At 53.5% G+C, this 22,208-nt stretch overlaps 6 protein-coding genes across 6 annotated transcripts; 3 read left to right on the forward strand and 3 right to left on the reverse strand.

Annotated features, from left to right (window-relative positions):
* Window positions 1-1,083: 1,083 nt before the first annotated feature.
* On the reverse strand, window positions 1,084-2,515 carry ccsC-2 (Trans-enoyl reductase ccsC; the record flags this gene model as incomplete). The annotated part of the gene is made up of 3 exons (XM_037330021.1): window positions 1,084-1,307; window positions 1,382-2,014; window positions 2,239-2,515. The coding sequence occupies 3 exons, from the start codon at window positions 2,513-2,515 to the stop codon at window positions 1,084-1,086; spliced, it is 1,134 nt and encodes a 377-aa protein (XP_037172195.1).
* Window positions 2,516-4,353: 1,838 nt separating this feature from the next.
* Window positions 4,354-5,106, reverse strand: gtaG-0 (GATA zinc finger domain-containing protein 7; the record flags this gene model as incomplete). The annotated part of the gene is made up of 2 exons (XM_037330022.1): window positions 4,354-4,821; window positions 4,888-5,106. The coding sequence occupies 2 exons, from the start codon at window positions 5,104-5,106 to the stop codon at window positions 4,354-4,356; spliced, it is 687 nt and encodes a 228-aa protein (XP_037171547.1).
* Window positions 5,107-7,769: 2,663 nt separating this feature from the next.
* Window positions 7,770-11,950, forward strand: AHK5-0 (Histidine kinase 5; the record flags this gene model as incomplete). Its single annotated transcript, XM_037330023.1, has 3 exons — window positions 7,770-7,831; window positions 8,002-11,055; window positions 11,113-11,950. 3 exons carry the CDS (start codon window positions 7,770-7,772, stop codon window positions 11,948-11,950), a joined length of 3,954 nt encoding a protein of 1,317 aa, XP_037171437.1.
* A 1,317-nt stretch (window positions 11,951-13,267) lies between these two features.
* On the forward strand, window positions 13,268-13,786 carry CGCA056_v014782 (uncharacterized protein; the record flags this gene model as incomplete). The annotated part of the gene is made up of 2 exons (XM_037330024.1): window positions 13,268-13,404; window positions 13,477-13,786. 2 exons carry the CDS (start codon window positions 13,268-13,270, stop codon window positions 13,784-13,786), a joined length of 447 nt encoding a protein of 148 aa, XP_037171548.1.
* A 1,914-nt stretch (window positions 13,787-15,700) lies between these two features.
* On the forward strand, window positions 15,701-18,277 carry CGCA056_v014783 (uncharacterized protein; the record flags this gene model as incomplete). The annotated part of the gene is made up of 3 exons (XM_037330025.1): window positions 15,701-17,193; window positions 17,253-17,647; window positions 17,697-18,277. The coding sequence occupies 3 exons, from the start codon at window positions 15,701-15,703 to the stop codon at window positions 18,275-18,277; spliced, it is 2,469 nt and encodes an 822-aa protein (XP_037171438.1).
* A 652-nt stretch (window positions 18,278-18,929) lies between these two features.
* On the reverse strand, window positions 18,930-19,469 carry ygiC-0 (putative acid--amine ligase YgiC; the record flags this gene model as incomplete). Its single annotated transcript, XM_037330026.1, has 1 exon — window positions 18,930-19,469. One exon carries the CDS (start codon window positions 19,467-19,469, stop codon window positions 18,930-18,932), a length of 540 nt encoding a protein of 179 aa, XP_037171549.1.
* Between the last annotated feature and the right edge of the window lie 2,739 nt (window positions 19,470-22,208).

Consider the following 22,208-nt stretch of genomic DNA (forward strand, 5'->3'; position numbering starts at 1 on the left):
CTGGAGCTGATTCATCGTTCGCTGCTTAGGTAGGCTTGAATAAGGTCGACCAAAGGCGCCCGATGCGAATCTCGATGCCGTTTGTCAAATTCAAGAACCTGCGATGCTGCCTGATCCGGCACCCCAACCGGGAAACGGGCGCTTGTGTAACCGCATCCGCGGCCAGATATTAACCCGGCCTGCATACATATCACCTGTGAGATTGGCTCGACGTGCCTGCTGACAGATCAGCAGTCAATACCTGTCAGCGATATTTTGTGTCTGAGGTATACCGTATCTTATTGGCCTCTACTTCTGTGTTACATCATGCCAGTCCAGCCCGATGCTTACGGTCACCCGACTTAGCTTTCGCCCACAGCACGCTCGATGAGTTAACAAACACTTCTGACAGTTAAAGGTTGTGACTGGAAGAAAGGTTTTAACAAGGGCTGACTGATGAGAGAGTAGGAATACAACAATATGTTCCGGCCTATATCAGTCCCTAAAGTAATTGATATCTAAAGGTATGGGCGTGTACTTGACACACTGGCGACGGACATATCCTTTCTTCGCTCCAGTCACATCGTATTGGTAACATGATTAACATATGTAAAGACTCCAAGCAGAGATGCCACATGATTTCAGCTCCGTAAGCCAGCTTCAGGCTTTACATAGTGAATTGACAGGATAGCACTTGAATACTAGCGGCAACCTGGAAAGTTCGGATGCCCGTTTCGCAACAAGCAACAGCCACCTTAGGTTGACGGGACATCCAACGATACAACAGATAAACAGCCCGCCATAGGCCGCGAAATCTTGTAGTCAACAAGTTTGAGCAATGACAATCCCGCGATTGTACTCTTCTTCGCTGACTCCCCTGTGTTTCACTTTCCCAGACACGTGGAGTCTATGTTGCATACAAGCCTTTCCCTAGTGTATGTGATCTCAGGAAGTTTCCGTCTAATACTTGACAACCACATTTCCATGTAGATTAAGCAAGCCCCAGCTTCCGTGCTGACACTGGTCTTCGCCGAGCTCAGCAAAGCTGCCCGATACGTTGCAATCGGGAGACGTCATGCTAAGTCGATCCCAAAGACGGGATCCTCAAGAGATAGTGTACACAATCTTCTCGGCACTTACGGACCGTTCACCCCCGACACCAGTCAACAGAGCAAAGCCCTCTAAAGCGACCCTCTCCAAACCACCCGGCATCAGACGTACAGGGTTCGGCTGCACCTTGACAACCCCAGAAGCGGCTTCGGAGCCCATGTGGTTACAGAATGCGGCCGTGAATCGTCGCGCCTCGGGGTTCGCGGGGAGAGTTGCGCCTAAGCATCAAATGACCAGAATCAGCGACAATGTCTCAGATCGATCGTCAGCCAAAGATCCAACGGTCACTTACCTTGGTACAATACTTCAACCCCCAACCCTTCCCAGACAGCTCCAATCAGGGGCTTGACCCTCATCTTGGAGATATCAAATCCGCCCAGAGCAGGACTCCGGAATGCTGCGAACTGGCCCTCCTCCGCCAGCGTTTGTTCAACCTGCTCAACCGACGGGGTTCTGGATATGGCGTCAATGGCGTACTGCACCCCTCCCCTGGCCGCATCACGCACTTTCTCAACCCACTCGGTATCCCGGTAGTCGACCAGGACATCGAAGCCGTACGGTTCCTGCTTCAAAATGGCGTGCTTCGACGCGCTGGCTGCGCCGATGAGCCGTATCCTGCGACCAGAAGTCTTTCCAGACGCGCGGACGAGTTGTGCGGCGTACAGACCGAGGGAGGATGTCGCGCCGTATATGAAGACGTTGACAGGGCTGTCGTCAGCGAGGTTGAGGCCCGAGAAGCCTCTGGTGTTAAAGAATGGGCATGGGAGTTGCAGGCGGGCGAAGACGCCCTGGGCAGCGGTCAGACCGCAGAGGCTGATTGTCGCCGCGCTTTCGAAGGATATTGTCGCCGGGACGTGCCATGTTAGGTCGTACTCGACGGCGAGGTATTCTGCAAAAGCACCCGGGCGGAAGTTGACGGAGCAGGCTGTTGTTGGGCGCTGTTAGCTGATGTTGGACATGCGCCAGGTTACATCTAGATGCCGATGAAGATGACAAAGAGAAACGAGGCCACCCGAGGGGACTTGAACCAGGTTCTCAGGCTGCTGCAATTAGGGACAATGCGGTCGCGGCGTGTGATTTCCGGAGGGGAGAAGACGACGGGGGATCGACTTGAGATGTGTACACGACGCGACGAGGTGCAAGACTTACCTCCTTGGACAACCCCGGCCACGCGAGCTCCAATCTGCGCACGCGTATCATCGACCACGTCAAGGCCCTCGCCGACTTGTACAACCTCTCCTGAGAAGTCGCTGCCGATGACCCGTTCGTCCTGGGCGGCTATGGGATTGTTGGCGTACAGCGCGTCGACGTGGTTCAAGGCGACGGCGCGGACCCTGATGAGGACCTCTCGAGGCCCGGGAGAGGGTATTGGGATATCTTTGACGGAGGCCGATCGGCTGGATGGCGAGAGGACGAGGGCTTTCATCGTGTCCGTTGAGGGTTGTTGATGTCGTGTGAAAGGGTATTATGTCAAGAAGGGGGGTCTCTGGCTGTGAGAGTGTAGGTGGTCAGAGGACACAGAGCCACGGTTTGAACGACTCTTGGCGAAGTTCTTTCGGCGCGTCGTTACCTTTTAATGATGGCATTGTCGCCGACTTTCTTCAAGAATCAAACCAATAGAGTCTTCCTCGATGCCCCCCGTTGAGTAACAGGACTTAGACCAACTCTCCGCCCGTCAGGGAAGGGATCTTGTATGTAGCATCTTGCTCAACAAGGTATTTTGAAGAGGATAGGATCTCTTCTCGTTCGAATGGAACTGAATCGTATGGTGTTGATGCTGGTGGGTCGTCTGCACACCGGAACGCTTACCGCTTGTGGTCTCGACAAGGGGCCGCACGTGACGGAAGCTTCGGGAGCCAGCAGAGAAAGTTGGATCGGGTGCAAACAACGATAGTATGGGGATTCGGGGGATGGACATGGGCCTGCCTGTGGCAATTGGCCCTGTTACTGACTGCTGGTAGTGAGGAGGGATAAGTCTCGTGGAAGGGGGCATTGTGTCGGACACAACAGCGACTTCTTGCTTCGCCTTCGAGCTTACGGGGCAATAGAGGATCCCGGAATATTCTGTAGTGTTTCTCAACAACTACGAACATCTTCTTCTGGCCCAATTGGCATGCATCCTCAAGACGTTCTTACGGAGGTCCCCCAATGTGCGAGGGTCAACTGTCTTTGCGAAGGGGACTCAGTGGACTCCACTCACGCCCAGAGAAGAGTTTTCTCTCACACTTCCGATGGCACAGCAATCACGATATCAAGCCCAGGTACAACTATCAGAGATCGTGAGTATGGTAGATAATCTTTGGAACACCGTCCATATGCTGTAATACCGAAAGGGGATGATTTGCTGTTGAGGCTCGTTCCACTCGTCGTCTGCAGCGCCACACGCCGCCGGCATGCCACACACCCCTCTTCTCGCCATCGCGCCAACCGCAGAATTCCTGAACAGTAACGATGTGGCAGATCTTTGCACGTTTCTTCCACTGCGCATCTGACAACTCTGTTTGCTTTTCTGGGGCTGGAGAAACAGTTGGGTTTTGGGAAAAGATGCCCCATCTGGCGTTTGCCTCAGCCACGTGCCGCGTGCGCGAGAATGGGCTGAAGGCTGAATGAAGTTCGTTTGGGCTTACCACCCCCTTGACAGTTTTGCGTCCGACTCCGTTGGACGGAAGGACTGTGCTTCCTGGGGGAGTTTCCTGCATAGTAATCCAATCAATCAACGGTAACTGCCGCTTCGCCAGCCCGTGGCCCAGGACCCCAGACTTTCCTGTGTTGACGTCTAAGTTTGGTTGGGAGCATGGACCGAGGACTGAGAGTGTGCTTGAAACGGGTGCTTGGACTGACGATAGAGGATGCCAAAGTCCCGCCCCTCTCAAATGCGAACGCCTCCCTTGGTAGTATCACCCATGTCTGGAGTCGCACAGGTCGAATGCATTTCCAATACTCAAGTACCATTGTGATAGAATGTAAGAGTGAGTACCGAAATCTCACAAGTGCCAGAAACACGTAGAGAAATGAGATAACATGAGATAAAACAATCAACCAAAATGGCTGTCTTGCTGGGCGTATTCAAGATGGCCTCCAACTCTGCAAATCCCTGCTCCGATAACTCCCAAATGTTATTTTTGCTGCGTCGCATAAAATGATTATCTCCCGCGGAAAAAATGAGGCTTGCCCGCTGGAACAATTGACTCCTGGCGCAAGAAAGCCACGCTACGCTCGGCAACCCCGTTCACAACAAAGTTTATGGTATTCACAACAACTAATTCAATCCGCCATTAGGTGCCTGATCATCCTGGAAGAAACGGACATGGCTAATTCGTCCTGGTTCTGCCGTCTCTTTGCGTACATCAAGCCGCACACATTGCACAAGGTCATGGGCCCGTCGGGGCCGAGCCGCCACTGGGGGGTATCGGTGCGACGGCACTTGTGGCAGTAGAGCTCGCCGACCTCGCTACCGCCCTTGTCGCCTTTACGCGATATCGCGGTCGCGTTCGCGAGGGCGGCGCTCCGCGAATGCCGCCCCCGGTTGGTTGCGCGGTGTTCGTTCCTCAGCGCGAAGATGTCGACAATGTCGTTGGCGATGTTGTGGGACAGGTGGGCCATGTGGTGCAGGTCGCTGTCGCTGGGGAGGGCTTGGTCGGCCGCGAAGTGGAAACCGCCGCCTTCGGATTGACCGTGGTAGCCGGGGAAGCTTTCCGATAGACGCAGCAGTTCTGAGGCTCCATGGCGAATCTGTTGATGTTTGTATTAGCGTGGTTCTGCAATGGTTGTTGGTTCGTGCACCCTTTCTCTACATACCCTTTGATGGCTTTCGCCTTGCTTCAGGCGTCTCAAGGACAGTCGGGTGGAAATCTCGCCCTCAGCGGTGTTCTGCTCACCAACGTTGCCGGCAAAAGCCCCGGGGCCCCCGACCGGCTTCGCGTTGGGCGACGACCTCGGGCGCCTGCGCGGAGGCGACAATTCATGGGTCGTCGGGGATGTAGGGCGGATGGGGCTGGAGTGGTGGCTGGAGGCCATGAGGCGAACAGTACGCTGGTGAGGGCGGCGCCCGGGGCCAGCGGAGACCAGATGAGGGTGACGCCGTCGCTGCTGTTGTGGGGATGGGGATTTTGAAAAGTCGATGCCGTCAGAAAGGCCGATCTCAAAAATGGGATGCATCAATGGATGGGCAAAGGACGTATCCCTGATCGAAATGTCTGCGGGAGTGGGGATGCGAATTGCAGCTGTGCGGTGGCCGGTGTCTTCGTTTCTTCGATCGATCGTCGATGATGGGCGATGGGCAATTGGGATCGAGGAGACGCATGGGAAAACCTGTTTACCGCACAACGGGCAGAGTCTGCTTTTAACAAGGTAAATCGCCACACACACATAGACGAGCCACCAAGCAAGCACACATAAGCACGGCAAACAGGGTGACGGGGGAGCGGGGGCCACCGCAATACAATCACGCCAGGACGGAAAGAGCGTTATTGGCTGACTTTCGGCACATACGCTCCCTCTCTCTCTCTCTCTCGCTCTCTGTCTGTCTGTCTGTCTGTCTGTCTACGGATACCGGCGTGTGCCCATTCGGTCATGGCAAAAATTGAACAGACTGGAGAAAATGAAGAGAAAGAAAGTTGGACACTGACGGGAGCAACCAGGAAACGGGCTGTGCGCAGGGTACCCAACATTGGAACGGGGTGTGGGGCAGGGGTCTTTTTCCCGCTTGGCGGCAGTGGGGCCAGGGTCTCCGCACGTGAACCGGCCATTCAAGACTCGTTTCGCGAGAGGAGCCCATACGTCATTGGCGCTGGCCGCATGCAGCCTGTGATTGGCGGGCGAGCCTTCCGATGCAGACGGCGGCTGCTGATTGGCCGGCCACCACGCAGTGGGCGACCGGAGCTTCTCGAGCGTCTCCGGGCGCAATGATGTAAGTTGGTTCGTCTCCTCCGTTTTTCCACCTACTTTGTCGTTACTGGCATTATTTGAAGTGGTTTCCCGCTAGTGTCGTCGGAGGAGACTGGAACGCGCGAGGGGGCGTCAGCGGAGTAAAGTCCGCAAGGCAATGGGATTCGTCGAGGACTCGAGACCAAATCACCTTCTGCAGGCATCCAATGCCCATGGTTACTTGCAGTGGGGTTTTGCCCGGTCTTTCTCTCTCTGGCTCTGGATCTGGATCTCTGTTGAAAAACATGATTTGCGTCTGACGTTTTCTCTCGCGAAATCTTGTTTTCCAGAGACAATCTGTACTCGGGCTCGCCTACTGGCGATGATGATCTGGACCGTTCAGAGCGTTACAGTACCATACTGTCTTTTTCTGCATGGACATGCGGATGCATCGGGGGCTGAACAGAGATTCTTGTTGCACATTACGGTTTTCGCACCAACAGATAAAACCCTCTCACTGTCTGACCACCAGAACAACTTCTCATCATGCTGCAGGGGCTTCCAAAAGGCCGAGTCACAACACGGCCATTGCCGTCAACTACCTTCATTATGAAGCTTAGGGCAAGTGCGCTCCAGAAAGCCCAACCCTTGGGTAACTACCCCCAAGCCAATCCCCTGCTTCTCCAGAAGTGTGTTCAGAAGTGAACCCCACAGTCTCAGCAGTAAGAACCATCCACACAGCCGCCAGAGTAAACTTTCGGGTGGTATTGAATGGAATTTCGAAAATACCATAGACCCCAGCCTTCTTTGTCTTGTCACATTTCTAAAATGATATTTTTCAACAGCCATGGAAAATGGATAATTGATATATCTATATCTTCAAGTCGCGCATGGCAGAATTATAACGATGATCAGCCACATGTACTGCCTTTTCGGACAAACGCAACCAAAGCGCTTAGTCCTGTCTTTCGTGCCCAGTATGTAGAATACTGCGACAAACCCCAAGACCGTCGGCTTGGGAGACGTTTGTGACAAATTCCCATCCGTGCCTACGACCGGTAGGCCCAACACGGCCTAACACGGCCCGAATGCAGGGTTGGGTGCGTAGCTCCCGGATAAGCGTATCTCTGGAAAAAGTCGGCAAATCCCATGTGCAACGAATTTCTCCCTTTTTGACATGCTTCTTCTCATGGACACGCTCATCCAGTCGATTTGCATGACACCCTGTCGGCTCGGCAAGTCGTCGCCAAACCATCGAATCAGACGGCACTACATCGATCAATGGCTCTGTGTCTCTTTCCCATGTATCTCTCAGACCCATTTCACATTGTGGAATACCAGACAGGGTGATGAGTACCTCCGTACCTCGGCTGCGCGTCTTTTCCGTCCCCCAACATCGCCACCCGAACTACGCTCGTCCTCCACTGCATGTCGCATGTCTGCTGGTCCCCTATCAGTTGTACAAGCCACCCCAACCCCCGCCGCCTCTGACCACTTCGAGCCACAGGCTAACGTACATGAAGCAGTATCGAACGGTCTAGGCCTGCCTGGGCTGGACTAGCCTGCGTCCCTTTGGAAGGAGCGCATTCGGAGTAGGGTCCGCCCCAAGCGAGCACGCCTTGCCTCTGCAGTCCTTCCGCGCAATCGCCGCTGCGGGTGGGCCTCCCTTCTCGTTGCCTTCCACCCACCCCTTGCACTGGTATTCCAGATCTCCCCAGCCCAGCAACATTGGCCACAGCGCAGCGCAGCTATCCCTCGACCACGTTCTCTGAGGCTGGTGCACTACGCGGACGAGCTTCACACACTCTCCCGTCATGGCCAGCTTCCAGGCAGCTCGCAACGTCTCTGAGAGCCGCCGCGAAAGGGAGACCTTCAGGTTCGTTGCTTGTATTCATTAATTATCATTGCGCTCGACGAGAGCGGCCATGATTGCAAGTGGCCGTCGAGTTTGGTTCCTCGGGCAGGGAGGGGCTTTTCCGTTCCACAGCGCAAGCGCGCCTCCAATTGTCTCCAGTTCGCCGCCCACAGTGCTGAATGCCCTCACAGATATGACCCCTCCCTTATCGCCCAGGCCGTCCACAACGATGTCAACAACATCATCCCACCGTCGGAGCTGCGATCCTCCCCCGATGCAGCTCTGACTGCTTTTGCCGAGCTAGGCGTCCTGCGTTTGAATGGCACCCGCGCCTTGATATCTCTATTCGACAGCAAGTATCAGTACATCGTCGCCGAAGCGACCCCCTCGTTGGCCCTGACCCCCAATGCCAAGCAAGATGCCTCTGTCGAGGAGCAGCTCTTCCTGTCCGGCACCGCCGTTCCCCGATCCGCCGGCATATGCGAAATCGCCCTCGCCGTCCCTCCATCGCCAGAGACGGAAGATGTTCCAAAGGAAGGGGAGTTGCCAGTGACGGTGATCTCGGACATGGCGGCGGATCCCAGAGCGGCCCAGAGGCCGTTTTGCCGTCATGCGCCGCAGAACCGTTTCTACGCTGGGGTGCCTATCCGCACGCAGAGAGGCATCAACATTGGCGTCTTTTGTGTCTTTGACAACACACCTCGCGAGTCACTTGACGATGTGTCGGCGCGCGTCCTGCAGGACCTTTCCCGCATTATCATGGATTACCTGGACACTAAGAGCAACAAGGACAATCTTCGTCGCTCGGACAGAATGGTTCGCGGCGTGGGCAGCTTTGTCGAGGGCAAGACCACAATGTCCGGCTGGAGGATGAATCCAACGGCAGACTCGTTCAAGGATAATCCGTCTCTCGAGGGCGTTTTGAACCAGAACCAACAACATGTACAACAGAAAGAGGAGGAAGAACTTGCGCTGGAAGAGGCTGCGGGGGCCGACGCTGCTTCACCACCGATACGCCCGCAGGCTTCGCGGCTACCCAGAAGGCAATCTTCGCCAGCACAATCGGCCATCCCAAATGAGCCAATTGCCGCCCCGTCGGTTTCCGAGATGTCTGCGAAGACTGTGACCTCCGGGGCAAGCGGCGAAAACATCCACCGCGTCCAGATTCAGCACGTCTTTTCCAAGGCAGCAAACGTGATTCGCGAAGCCATCGAAGTCGAGAGCGTGCTTTTCTTGGACGCCAGCATAGCTTCATTTGGAGGCCTGGCCGCCGCTTCCGCCAGACGCAGGTCTACCGAGTCATACAAGTCAACGTCGTCTTCTAGCGACGAGAAAGGGAGCCCGAGGAGTATTGCGGGCAGCGACGTTGGGTCAGAAGACACGCAATGTCGGGTCCTCGGATTTTCTACTTCGTCAGCCTCGAGCATCGACGGCAGGCCTCCGTCACAAAGCCACGCGTCTATGTCGGAAAGGCTCCTCAACAAGTTGCTGCGAAGATACCCTGAAGGGAAAATTTTCAACTTTGACGAAACCGGCTCCATCCAATCGAGCGATTTCTCAGGCGACGATGTGAAGATGACACGGACCCCTGTCAAGGAGATGAGCGAAGCTGTGCTGATGCCCGCGCACGGAGAAGAAAACACTCGCAAACCCCGTCGACGGGTCCGCAACCCGTTCTCACGCAAGAACGAGGGCAACATGCTCAGTTCAATATTTTCTGGGGCTCGAAGCATAGCTGTCGTTCCTCTATGGGATGTACATAAGCAGCGCTGGTTCGCCGGCGGCTTCGCTTGCACAAAGACTGCGACGCGCTTCTTGACTATCGAAGGCGAGCTCAGCTACCTCCGCGCTTTCGGCGCGGTCGTCATGTCCGAGGTTGATCGAATCAAAACCAGACTAGTCGACAAGGCTAAGACGGACCTACTGAGCTCCCTCTCCCACGAATTACGATCACCGCTACACGGTATCATCCTCGGCACGGAACTGCTCCGCGATACTCCCCTCGATGCTTTCCAGGGCGAGACGCTGGTTTCGGTGGAAAACTGCGGCCGTACCCTCCTCGAGACGATCGACCACCTCCTGGACTGGAGTAAGATTAACAACTTCATTGGCTCTCAATCAAAACGCCGGCGCAGCAGTCTTGGCGACCGGGGCCTGAGAGGTCGGGATGAGAAGGCAAACATCGAGGCGGGTATGATGAGCATTTCCTCCAACGTGGAGATTGATGTGCTCGCCGAGGAGGTCGTGGACAGCGTCTGCGCCGGCTTCAGCTATCAACGCATGTCCGTCGCCCAACTTGCCAACAGCCGCGCCGCTGACAACACCGAACCCAACGCCATGTCGAGACTTGACAGCATGCAGGCGATGGAGGACATGGCTTCGAGTGCCGGCAGACATGGAGACGTGCAATTGGTCCTTGGGGACGTATCCGTCAACTTCGACATCAGCCCGGCCGTCTCGTGGACTTTCCACACCCAGCCCGGCGCGATACGGCGTATCATCATGAACCTGCTGGGCAACTCACTCAAATACACGAGCACCGGCTTTGTCAATATCAACGTGCTGCAGGGCATTGCAAAGGGCAACACTGCCTCAAAAGGCGGTCATATCGAGATCGTAGTGACCGACTCGGGAAAGGGCATTTCGGAAGACTTCCTCCAGAATCACCTGTTTAAGCCTTTCGCCCAGGAGGACAACCTGTCCGCGGGAACAGGTCTAGGGCTGAGCTTAGTGCACCAGATTGTCGTCAACCTAGGCGGTAAAATTCACGTATGGAGCAAGGTAAACCGTGGCACCAGAGTTACCGTCCGACTTCCGCTGCATGGTGCCATTCACTCTGCCGCGACTTCTGACCCCTTCAAGTCTGCGGGCTTCAATGAATTTCAGGCCCAAGTGGCCGAGCTGAAAGGCCTTCGGGTCCGGTTCTTGGGCTTCCCTACTGACTCTGGGCCCGGAGCCCTCGAGGGTCTTCCCGGAACTGTCGCTAGCGAAAGTACCCTGCTTGAACACCTCTGCAGGGAGTGGCTGCACATGCACCCCATCGACGAGAAGCCAGCCGAACCGCTGTTTCCGGACCTTATCCTCTCCACAGACCGTCACCTGGACCAACTTCTGTACGATCGGCGCCACGGTACTATAAACACTCCGATCGTGATCATTTGCCGAAATGCCCTCGCAGCACGCCAACTCTCCCTGTCGCCGAGGTTTACAAGCAAAACTGCTGTCTTCGAGTTCATCTCACAACCGTAAGTACCCCCTACGTACCAATTATCAATATGATGCTGATGACGCTATGCGTACAGTATCGGCCCGAGGAAACTAGCAAAGGTCCTGCTATTGAGCTTCAGGCGGTGGACGAAGCTACAAGCCGGCGCAATCCCCACACCTACAGTCATGTCCCTGGCCACCTATCAACCCACTCCAGACGTCGGTGACCAGGGGCCGGCAGGCTTCGGCTTGGGGAAGTTCGCCCGCAGCCCCGGAGCAAGCAGCACCGAGGCGTTTGCGGACGTGAGCACTCCAAACAACGTCTTCTCCCCAGACTCGCAGATCAGCGAGCCGCAGTTCCTTCCGATCGAGGAGCAGCTGGCACAAGAACCGCCCTCAGCGACGGAGGCCGGAAATCCCATCGACGCCATCGCGCTGCCCGACCGGTCCAAGGACGTCTCTCCGTCGACGCCGCACCCGGCGCCTGCTGCTACTTCTGCCGCCACCCCGGGCTCCGGCGGCTCGGCAACGCCGACGACGCCCAAGCCGGGCAAGCCGCGGTTCATCATCGTCGACGACAACCCGCTGAACCTCAAGATCCTGGCCTCGTACGTGAAAAAGCTGGGCCACACCTTCGACAGCGCGACGGACGGCAAGCAGGCCGTCGGTTGCTTCCAGAAGAACGCCGGCGGCGTCATCTGTATCCTCATGGATATATCTATGCCCGTCATGGACGGCTTCGAGGCGACGCGGCGCATCCGCGCCCACGAGAAGGCGGAGGGCCTGCCCAGGTGCAACGTCTTTGCGCTCACGGGGCTGGCGTCCGCTGGCGCGCAGCAGGAGGCGTTCGCGAGCGGGATCGACTTGTTTTTGACGAAGCCTGTCAGGCTGAAGGAGTTGAGTGAGATATTGGAGACGAGGGGTATTTCATGATTATGTGTAATGGGTTCGTGTGTAATGCATCAAGGGAAGATGACTTGGGGAGTGGGGGGCGGAGGTTGATGGCCAAGAAAGGGAAAAAAGCAAAAGAAGCGAAAAAGGAAAGGAAAGGATAAAAGGACTGGGATGCGCTATGAGAATGAAGGCGGCAGATTTAGGCGTTTTTGGTTCACGTACACGAATGATACCCATCGCCACGGCTAGAGGCGTTCTACTCGAGTAGCTAGACTGTTGAAGATACCCATCCTTAGGATTTTGGAATGGATGATGACTATTTGTCGGATGTCAAACTCGGCACCGTAATGGATGTGATACTTACCTGTCTACATTGACCGAATGGCGCGATAGGTGTAGTATTATCAGATGAGCACATCAGTTTACCCAGATGCACCGGATGACCGAATGCTCCACGGACGCTGATTGATAACCGAAAAAAAAAAAAAAAAAAAAAAAAAAAAAAAAAACCAGCATCACATCACGACAGCCCTGCATCGGGGGACATGCCCGGAACAAGTGCCCACGAGCAAAGATCTACGAGATCCGGCGATTCTCTCGGGTAGCGCGCAGCACGCACGTCCGATTGTGGGGAGTTGACTGTGAATCTGGCAAGTGACGTCTGTGTTGGGAAATATCCGCCTTCTCTTGACCAAGAGTTGCAAGGTTACATGCAACGCCCAGAACCAGAATACCAACGAGTCTGGGAGAAAACTGATTCCGAATTTACAAATCGCCCGTTATGGCAAATAGACATAATACTGATGCCGCATTGTGAAATGCAGGATCCTTGACTGCAGCTTTTCATGGGATGTCGTGCGTCGACATCGGTCCCCGTTGCCGGGCCCGCGCCTTCGATCGAGCTGCTGGAAGAAGCTCGAGTGCGGACCACTTCACTCAGCTCAGGTAACTGGAATTGTAATCTCGGCGTATAGATTGCACGCCTCGGGAGCAACGGGTCTCGCCATGTACAGCGGTTCTTGTGGGGACAGGGAAGGCTTGAGTGCATCGCGAAGCTTCAACGAATTACAGCCAACATCGATATTGCCCTCAACCCCAGAAGAAGCTTTCTGGTTCCGACGACCTGCCGCAATGCAAGTACAATGCAACCTTTCACATATGTGCAGAAGGGCCGAAGTGGCGCAACTATCCACGGGGTATGGTGTGATAAACAGACAGGGAGCCAAGTCTGGATAAATAGCTGCTCGTTGCTCGACCATGTCTGTGAGGAAGCCACAAATCGATCATACCATCTGTCGCGAATCTTCAGAGACCAGACTCTAGTCACTCGATCTGCCAGTTAAACTTAGCGCAATCATGAAGTTCACCTCCATCGCCCCCCTTTTCGCCCTGCCGCTCCTCGGCGCAGCCAGCACCATCGACCGCCGCACGCTCTCCGCCGTCGTCACCGTCGACGTCAATAAAGTCGTCTCCACCACCGTCCCCGTCATCGAGTAAGTCTCTCCCGTAACCCCCCCCTTCCACTAAACCACCCTACCGCTATGGTCACTAACCCCCGCCACCAGAGGCATCGTCCAGCCCGGCGCCGTGCAAATCTCCGCCTCCGTCATCAACGAGTACTACCTCAACGCCACCGCCTACCTCAACCCCGACAAGTCCATCGGCTATCATCTCTACAGCCTCACGGACGAGGACGGCTACGGCACCCTCGTCACGCTGCAGGGCATCGCCGACTACCGCTCGGGCGAGTTCTTCACCAGGGACGCGGCGTCCGGGGAGTTCGGCCAGAACGGCGGGAATGTGCTCTTCTACAACGCCCTGGCGTACGCCCTGCTTGCGCCCCTGCAGGAGGCCGCGCTGCGCGTTCACCAGTAGACGGGCCCGACGCGTGGTGGTGTCGTGAGGCGGGTATGAAGATGATGAGCCCGTTTCGTGGTACGGCTGAACTTTGCAATTCGTGTACATAGTAACATATCTTGTCTTTCTCAACAGTTCTTCGGGACTTGCCTGATTCGCATGCACATTGATGATCTATTTGACATATTCCATCATTATGACTGTACTTGATGCCACTTTCCAAATCGTAATTGCATACTTGCTGCACGGAAGACTGTTCTTTTTCTTACTCGCCAGCCCGCAGAGGCGTTGAATATTACCGATTCCAGAAACACCTTTCTGTAGCTCCTGGTAGGATTCCAACGTCTGTCAATGGGACAGCCTTATGTTAGCCGTGAGGCCGATTGGCACATTGCGCGACTGGGGCGAGGCAGATATCTTAGAACCAGGACATGAAGAGTATTCTTCTTCCCTTCCGAAGTTTCCTTTGCAGTTTGGTGCGGCTACAGCGGCGCTTTCCCACGTTATAAACCACCAAGCATGTTATGCAAACGTCCCTGGTTAGATTAAGTTGTTTTTTGGGCTTTCCAACCCATTCGCATCATTCGTGTTGTCGATATTTCTGTGACGAGAATTCGACAGATCTAAGTGTGGAGATCCAGCTTTTCTTCGTTCGCTCTACGGTATAAGCAGCTTGCAGTCCAGTGGAGCTCATCACCAAGCGGGGCTGTAGCCCCGTTACTCCCCTTGGTGTAGTTGGTTCATCACGTTCGACTGTAATGGTTACATTGTTATCGAAAGGTCTCTAGTTCGATTCTGGAAGGGGAGAACCACATTTCCTTTTTGCATTCGTTCCTTATAGCTGATACTCAGGTGTGCTTTCTCAAACGACTCGAACACTGTACTTATAATGTGGTGAGGCGGGTTATCATCGCGCTTCTTTGTGATGACTTTTTAACATGTTAAGCATATCATGATCTATTTATTTCTGATATTATATAGTTTATGCGGATTAGAGGTCAATAATCTATTTTGTTGTTGCTAGGAGGCTCTCTTTATGATTTGAGATGATAGTGATAGATAGTCGTTTTCTCCACAGATTACCTAGTAGTTAGTTTAATTTTATGTCTGAACAGTAATTATCTCCAACGCTACATCCTAATCACTATGTCGTTAACTGCTTCAGCTCGTTCTATACACAGAAATTACAGAGATTCTTCGTTAGTTGAGATGCAAGAGAAATATATATGCAGAAATTTGCTAACGTTGAAAAATGACTTCGTTAACCTGTCTGAGCACTTGATTAACAATACTGGTCCAGGCTTGGGCCGAATACATCACATTTCCTTTAGGTCAGATTCAACCTTGCCTTCCAGTACAGACACGCTGATATCAACACATTCTCTTTTCTGGAATACTAAGTCTCCTGCTGGCAGCTTTCCTCAGAACTTCTTCAAACGGCAGGGGTCGAGAACTTGCCGCTAATGTACCAATGAGACGCTGCGCTGATCCCTGTCAGGGGCGCATGGCTGCACGGCAACATCGAGGCCAGGGAAAGCAATTCTCGCATTCATATCGCTAAATCTCACGTAAGACAGATATGGAAAGCCAGCTAGGCCACAATTTACCGACTTGGGATATTCAAGCGAAAGCTGGTAAGGCTTAGGAAGGATATCTGCCTGTCCAAGGAACCAATGAATATTTCATACCATACAAACATCCCGTCTTAGCGTTCATTTAGTAAGACTACGTGCCTGGCGCTAAACACCCCGACGAATAGCTTCAATCGATCATGCCCTGGAACACGAGACCCTTGCAGCAGTGATGAAGATCTTCCAGGCCAACAAACATTCAAATATGCCTCCCGAAACCTGAGCCTCCAAGGCCAAGTCCAAGCATCTCCCAACTCTTCCCTTCTTCCGTGTTAAGCTCTCTCTTACGGGGAAGATAGAGATGCAACACCTTTTCGGCCAAACCCTCAGCGGCTGGCGCGTGTCGGCTCTGATCTTTGTCTGCGCAATATGGACACTGACAATCATCCTCTGGATTCTCCTTGCCGTCACCCGCGCGCGCGGGTCATCAGACTCGCCCGTCTTCAACATCTCAAAGATCTTTGAGGGCGACTGCGACTCGGCGCGTGTGCGTCTAATGGCCCTCAAAGCATTCGTCAACGCCTTCTCTACCCTCATCCTCATCTCGTCGAATTACTTCATGCAGATGCTGGCCGCCCCGACGCGGGCGGATATCGACGCCGCGCATCAGCGCTCGCGGTGGATGGATGTGGGCATCCCCTCCATGCGCAACCTGCGCTTCGTGTCGCCGTGGCGCGGTGTGCTATGGAGTCTGTTTGCGTTGAGCTCCGTGCCGTTTCATCTGCTCTTTAACGCTTGCGTCTTCGGTTCGACTACGAGCACGGAGTGGGTTACTGCTGTTGTGTCGGAAGGTTTCCTCGAGGGCCGGGAGTACTACCTTCCCGGCATTGGTCTAGGCCCTGACCCTGGGCCAGCTGACGAGGCGTACAGGAATGTTGTCCCGGACGAGGTGCGGTACATGGCGGCTAACGCAAAGTCCTGGGAGCGTCTTACTGGGAAGGAGTGCCTGGAGGCGTACAGCGTGTGGATCAATGTGCGCAGCAGGAGACACATGGTGGCGGTGGTGGAAGCGGACAACAACGACAGAGGGTGGACTACGGCAGAAAAGTCCAAGGCATGGAAGGCTGGTATGCTGAACGACACGGTTTACAGTCTCTGGTACGCCGGCTTCTACGGCTTCCACTCTGGAAACAATAGATTTACAGGCTCCGGTCTGGCTACGGGCATGACCATAAAATGGGAGAACGACCACGGCCCATATGAGAACGTCTCCGTCGTCTCGTCAAAGGGCAGATTCTGGAGCCTTCTCGACCTAAAGACCGGCACGTGGATGGATGAGCTGCTCGATCATGACGACAACTGGGTTATCTCTTGGGACGCCGTGGGCGCGCCGGGCAACGTCCCTCTACTCAACGAGACGTCGACGGTCAAGTACTGCCTCTCGGAGCCCATCGTCGGCACTTGCAGAGTACGCGTCAACAACGACCTGTTTCTGGCGGTTTGCATTGTTGCGCTGTTCAAGAGCTGTCTCTGTGTCGTTGTTATAAGCTACCTGTGGAAAAGGAAACCGCTGGCAACTATCGGGGATGCCGTCGACTCCTTCATCCGCCTGCCCGACGCCACTACCAGAGGCATGTGCACATTCGGGTGGCGGGACTTTTCGAGGAGGAGCCGCTGGAGACCCCGCAAGCGGCCGGAGGAATACGGCTGGCTCGCCGAGCCACGAAAGTGGGAGATACGGACGCAGCGCTGGGGCGGCTCGGTCCATCTCTCCGACTGGATCAAGACATATTCCATCGGCGTTGTAGGTTTGATTCTGGGATTCTTGGCGTTGAACTCTTTTGCAAGCGAAGTGTAAGAAGTCTGTATCTATCCTGACTTGCTAATCCGCTTTGCTAACGTGGAAATCACAGCGGGGGATGGAAGCGCGCCTACACATGGGGAACCTTTGGACAGGACCCCGAGAACCCCGTCTTCGCAATGAGGTATCCCTCCAAAGCCCTCGAGAACTTCGTGGGGAGCTTGGCCACAAACCCCGTCGGCTCATCCCTCCTGTCCAACCTCCCACAGCTTGGACTATCTATCACATGCCTCCTTCTGAACGTCATATACACCCGCATGTTTATGGCCAGGGAATGGACGTCCTACAGCCTGAACCTCAAACCACTTCGCGTCAGCGTGCCAAAAGGCCAGCAGCAGTCTGAACCGTTCCTGGAGATCCCCCTGCCATATGCTATTGTCATGCAAGCAGCGGGTCTGTTGGTGCACTGGCTGTGTGCCAACTCCGTATACGCCATCATAATAGAACGTGAGTTCTTTTGAAGCTTCCATTGGTGAAATTGACTGATGTAGTAAAGCACTCGAGGCCATTCCGCCAGATCAAATCGTGTCGAGCAGTTACGGACAAGTCACCATGTACATCAACATCCTCCTATCATTCAAAGCCGCGATCACGACCATGGTCGTTCTCTTCGCCATGCTGCTCGTCCCAGTCATCACCTCACGATTTCGTCTCTCAGGACAAACAGTCATGGTCGGGAGCTGCTCGGCTGCTATCTCGGCTGCCTGTCACGTTCTCCGGCCGAATCGCGAGCTATCTACAGTGACTACCCCCGAGCCGCTCTCGTCGTGGGGACTCTCAGATTCTGATTCACTTCCCCTGAATCCAATTGACCAAAAGGGCGGTCACGTTCTTGTATCGGAATACGATGAGGGTGATTGGCGAGACGACCTGGCTGAGAGTAGGTTGATGTGGGGGGCTGTTTCTGGGAAGGGCCTGCCGACGACGGAGTACAGTGACTCGACCGATGGTACACTTTTGCATTTGGCATTCGGTACGGCAGAGAGTGATGTGAAAGGTGTCACAGTGGGAGCAACTTATGCTGGCGTTAGGGACTGGGAACAACTAACGGTCGCTGGAAAGAAAATAGGCATTTAGCTTGACGTCAACCGTCAATTTTCACGGGAAAATGCTACCAGATAGTCAAATGCTATAGTGTGTGATTCTTGAATCGGAAGGTTCAAATGGGAAAAAGAGACAAAAGGAAAGAAACGCCAATAACGTTGACAAAAAATGAACGCGCATGTCTCCTGGTTTAGAGCTGCAGGGGTCCGTGGACATGCAGTGTAGTGACCTATCAATCCCGGAGTCAGTAGGGTCTTCTGCATAATATACCTTGGATACCTATCAAACCATGATCTCGTGTTCATCTGATTGTTTTAAAAGTTCACACTAGGGTGGCACATTCAGCATCATGATGAAGTTAAATGTGGAGCCTGAATCACCCTCGCTCTATGGGCCGCTTGCGGCTCCATCGAGGTCATCTCACCAAGCGGGGCTTTAGCCCTGTCACTCCCCTTGGTGTAGTTGGTTCATCACGTTCGACTGTAATGGTTACATTGTTATCGAAAGGTCTCTAGTTCGATTCTGGAAGGGGAGAACCACTTATTTTTTGCGGTCTTCTTGGTTGAAGTTGACCTGGCCTTAAGTGTCATCACCAGGTTATTTTGTGCCCGCGAGCATACTGTGCCCTAACACCTTTGTTTTTTCCCTTATATTCTTGCCTTCAAAATTGACTTTTGAACGACCATCATCTAAGAACAACCTTTTTCATAAAGCTCACAATCTCATTCTCTTCCCAATCAAACGAGTCAAAAAACGGAGCTACTCTTATTTGCTCCTCAATTTCCTCGTTGTCAGGGATTGTCTGTTTCTCGTACGTCGCTGGTCCACCCTCAATCGAGTGCGGAATAAAGACGGACGTGTTTGTCGTAATCGGTGTCCGGTCTTCACGGATTCCCATACCTGCGGGATCGCCGTCGATGAACCACAATCCTATCACAGGGTAGTATGTGTTTCTATCCGCGGCCCTGAACTCTGGAAGTAGAGCAAGCTCCTCCACACCATACCCTTCAGCGCCATAATCTCCCGTAGATGCATCCTGTATAACTTTGCCATCACGTTGCAAAACAACATCGGCACCCTCTCGCGCAAAAATTGGCTTGCGCGCAAAACTCGTCATTGACGAGGGTGCCTCATTGACATACGTCGGGAGAAGCCATTTCCCCCTCGGGTCGTCTTTGAACAGTCTCCAGAGGATGGCGAAGATTGACTTGTTGCTCCATAACATTTTGTAAGGCGGCTCGATCCAAATGGTTCCTCCAACATAGTTTCCTGCTTCGTCTTGCAAGCCAATCTTCCCCATATCCTGGAAGCAAGACTGCGCAAATGGCTCCTGCACCATAAATTCCCACGGATAGAGCTTAAAGATGACGTCGAGATGGTCGCCGTTTGCATCGTAAAATCGTCAATCATTCTTCGAGACAGAGATCTCCTCAGCTGTAAGTGCCTTCGTCTGCCAGCCCGCCTGCTGGCAAGTATCCATCAAGAACATCACATTGAAGGCATCCTCCCCCGAACAGTCTCCTTCGCCTACAGCGAAATGAACCACAGGCTTGTGTCCCAACGTCTGCTGGATATGGGTGAGATTGCGTTTCCAAAGCCGTGATAAGCTTCTTGGTGATACTGTTGTATTGATCGCTTCCATTTCCAGTCTGTTCCAGCCATAGCCATTGGATTGAACCAGCTTCGAGTAGCGAGGTAGGGGTGTCCGCGTTGAACTCGTAGAACTTAGGCTGCCGCAATCGAGGGTCCGTATGGTTTAAGCCACCAAAGCACCCATCGAAGCGTCCATAAATACTGCCCCGTGCAAGCTCTCGGTTCCACGACGTTTTAATCCTGCTCAAGGCAAAAGCGGGCACCGCCATGTCTTTAGTGATGATATCTTGGTTTTCTGTCAGGTAGTCTGCTGCGTCGCAGCACATCGCAAAAACGTCTTTGGCGGCGCCTTCGAGAAGGTGTATCTCTTCTGTGGTAAACGAGGATTACCGGGTGTCCGGCCAATATGGCTCCAAGGAACTGGGAGCTACGAGGTCTGCGAAAAGTAGACTCTGGCTTTGGACTAGGCGCGTATGGTTCGGCCGTTTCTGAACTGGAATACGACGCATTCTGTTGAGCAGTGTCTGGCTGAAAGCGTTATGGAATACTTCCCACCGAGCGAAAGATTGAGCCAAAAGGAGTCTCGTTCTTATATGGGGCATGGGCTTCGATCCCCATACCACAGACCCCCTACGAAATTTTAGTGGAATCAAGAATGTGGCAGATACATACAGACCGGCGGGAAAGATTTCACATTGTGCGGTTCCATAGTTGCTAGTTGCAAATCCCCCGTATACGGAGTCCTCGGTAAGTTTCGGCTTCAATCCGATAGCCGACGGAAATTTTGATACTCTCGCACGATTTGGCGACTTTTGGCTAGAGTTCCATGGAGTTGAAGGCTAAAGACATTCCCTGCGGTTTCATGCCCTGTTATGTCCACAAGGGCGTTTCGTTGAAGCAGCTGTATTAGAGCACACACGACCAAGACACGATATATCACTAAGTGCGTCTAAGTTGGTTACCTATGTGCGGAAGCTGCGCGCTTAGCACTTCCCCTCTTCCAAGTTCATGGTGGTTGAACGCCTTCCGAATGAACGATAGAACTGGGTTTGGGCGTTCGCTCTGTCGGATCGAGTTGTCGGGCCAGGGCTTCACAACACCAACATTTCCGAGGATAGTCGTGATGATGCGGACATCTCTATGTAGAAAGTTTTAGGAAGTTCCGTCGCCGAAGTCAATTCCCGACATTACGAACAAGACGCAACTGTGCTTTATTCGAGACCTAAGCTATGACAGAAAAGTCTTTGTGTTCTCCAAGTCTTTATCTGACTATCATAGAAGTCCGAAGCACTCGTATCCTTTTCTGACGAGGTTCGTCCCTGGCGAAATTGACGAGCAGATTGTTTCACCATCAACCCGGCAATGGAAGATTAATAGCTTCTTACTTTCTTTTCATTCAATCTTCTATATAAAGCTCTGCCAAATGGTATAAAATGGCGATCTTCGTCCGTTCTAAAAGTTCGTTCTAGCTTGCCGTCTCAAGCAATCAAAGCCTGTTATTTTACTACCATCATCTCAACTTAAAAAGGGCTTGGCCACACAAACATGAAGTCCACTCACCTCTCCCTTTCGGGCCTCCAGCAGCTCGCAGTCGCCGCTTTCTTTGCGGCTGCTGCCGATGCTAGGCCTTACTGCGCCGACCAACATGGCCAAGTTATGGCCCGTTCCAATTGCGATACTGCTACTACCCAAGCAACGGAGAAATTCGTCCTCATTGAGCATGATGGCGGAGACCTTCAAATCGGTGACAGCATCATTGAAGATAAGGCTGGCGGATCTCCTATGGTCGCCCGGGATGTCGAGGGCCCTGATCCTGACCTGGTCAGCGGCGGCTTCGGACGAAGGTCTCCTTAGCGTCAGTGCGACCCGTCTGTCGGTCATTGCGTCGTAGGTGGTGTTCGAATTGGGTCAGGCAGCTTCGGCGGCGGAAGCAACGGCGGTAAAATCTGTCAACTCTTTAGTTGTGTAGAGGCTGAGACCATCATCAACGTGTATTAGCATGCATTGAGTCTCGGTGGGATAGAGTGCATGCTTGTTGATTGCCATTTCTAGCTAAGTGGGTTCAACAAGACTTTATCTAAACTGAACCCTCATACAGCCAGCCAGAAGTTGTGAGCTTAACAGGATTAACCTCCGCCGCAACAAACACTCTTATGCTACTGAAGTTTTGCGATTGTTTAGTGCGATGGGGTGTCTCATTCGGCTTAGAATCTCATCAGTAAAATGACAATACTTAGCGCGCAAGTAAGTAGAGGGATGTTGTACAACGGTTGGTTCGCCAGACTCTTCTGTGCCCCTTTTGAAACATCCGCAACACCACCAGACAGGATACTCCCTTGTAGCTCTAGAATGCGCTGAGCTGCCCTTTCCG

Source organism: Colletotrichum aenigma (genome assembly GCF_013390185.1).
Source record: "Colletotrichum aenigma strain Cg56 chromosome Unknown KSG_Cg56_contig10, whole genome shotgun sequence".
Lineage (NCBI taxonomy): Eukaryota > Fungi > Ascomycota > Sordariomycetes > Glomerellales > Glomerellaceae > Colletotrichum > Colletotrichum aenigma.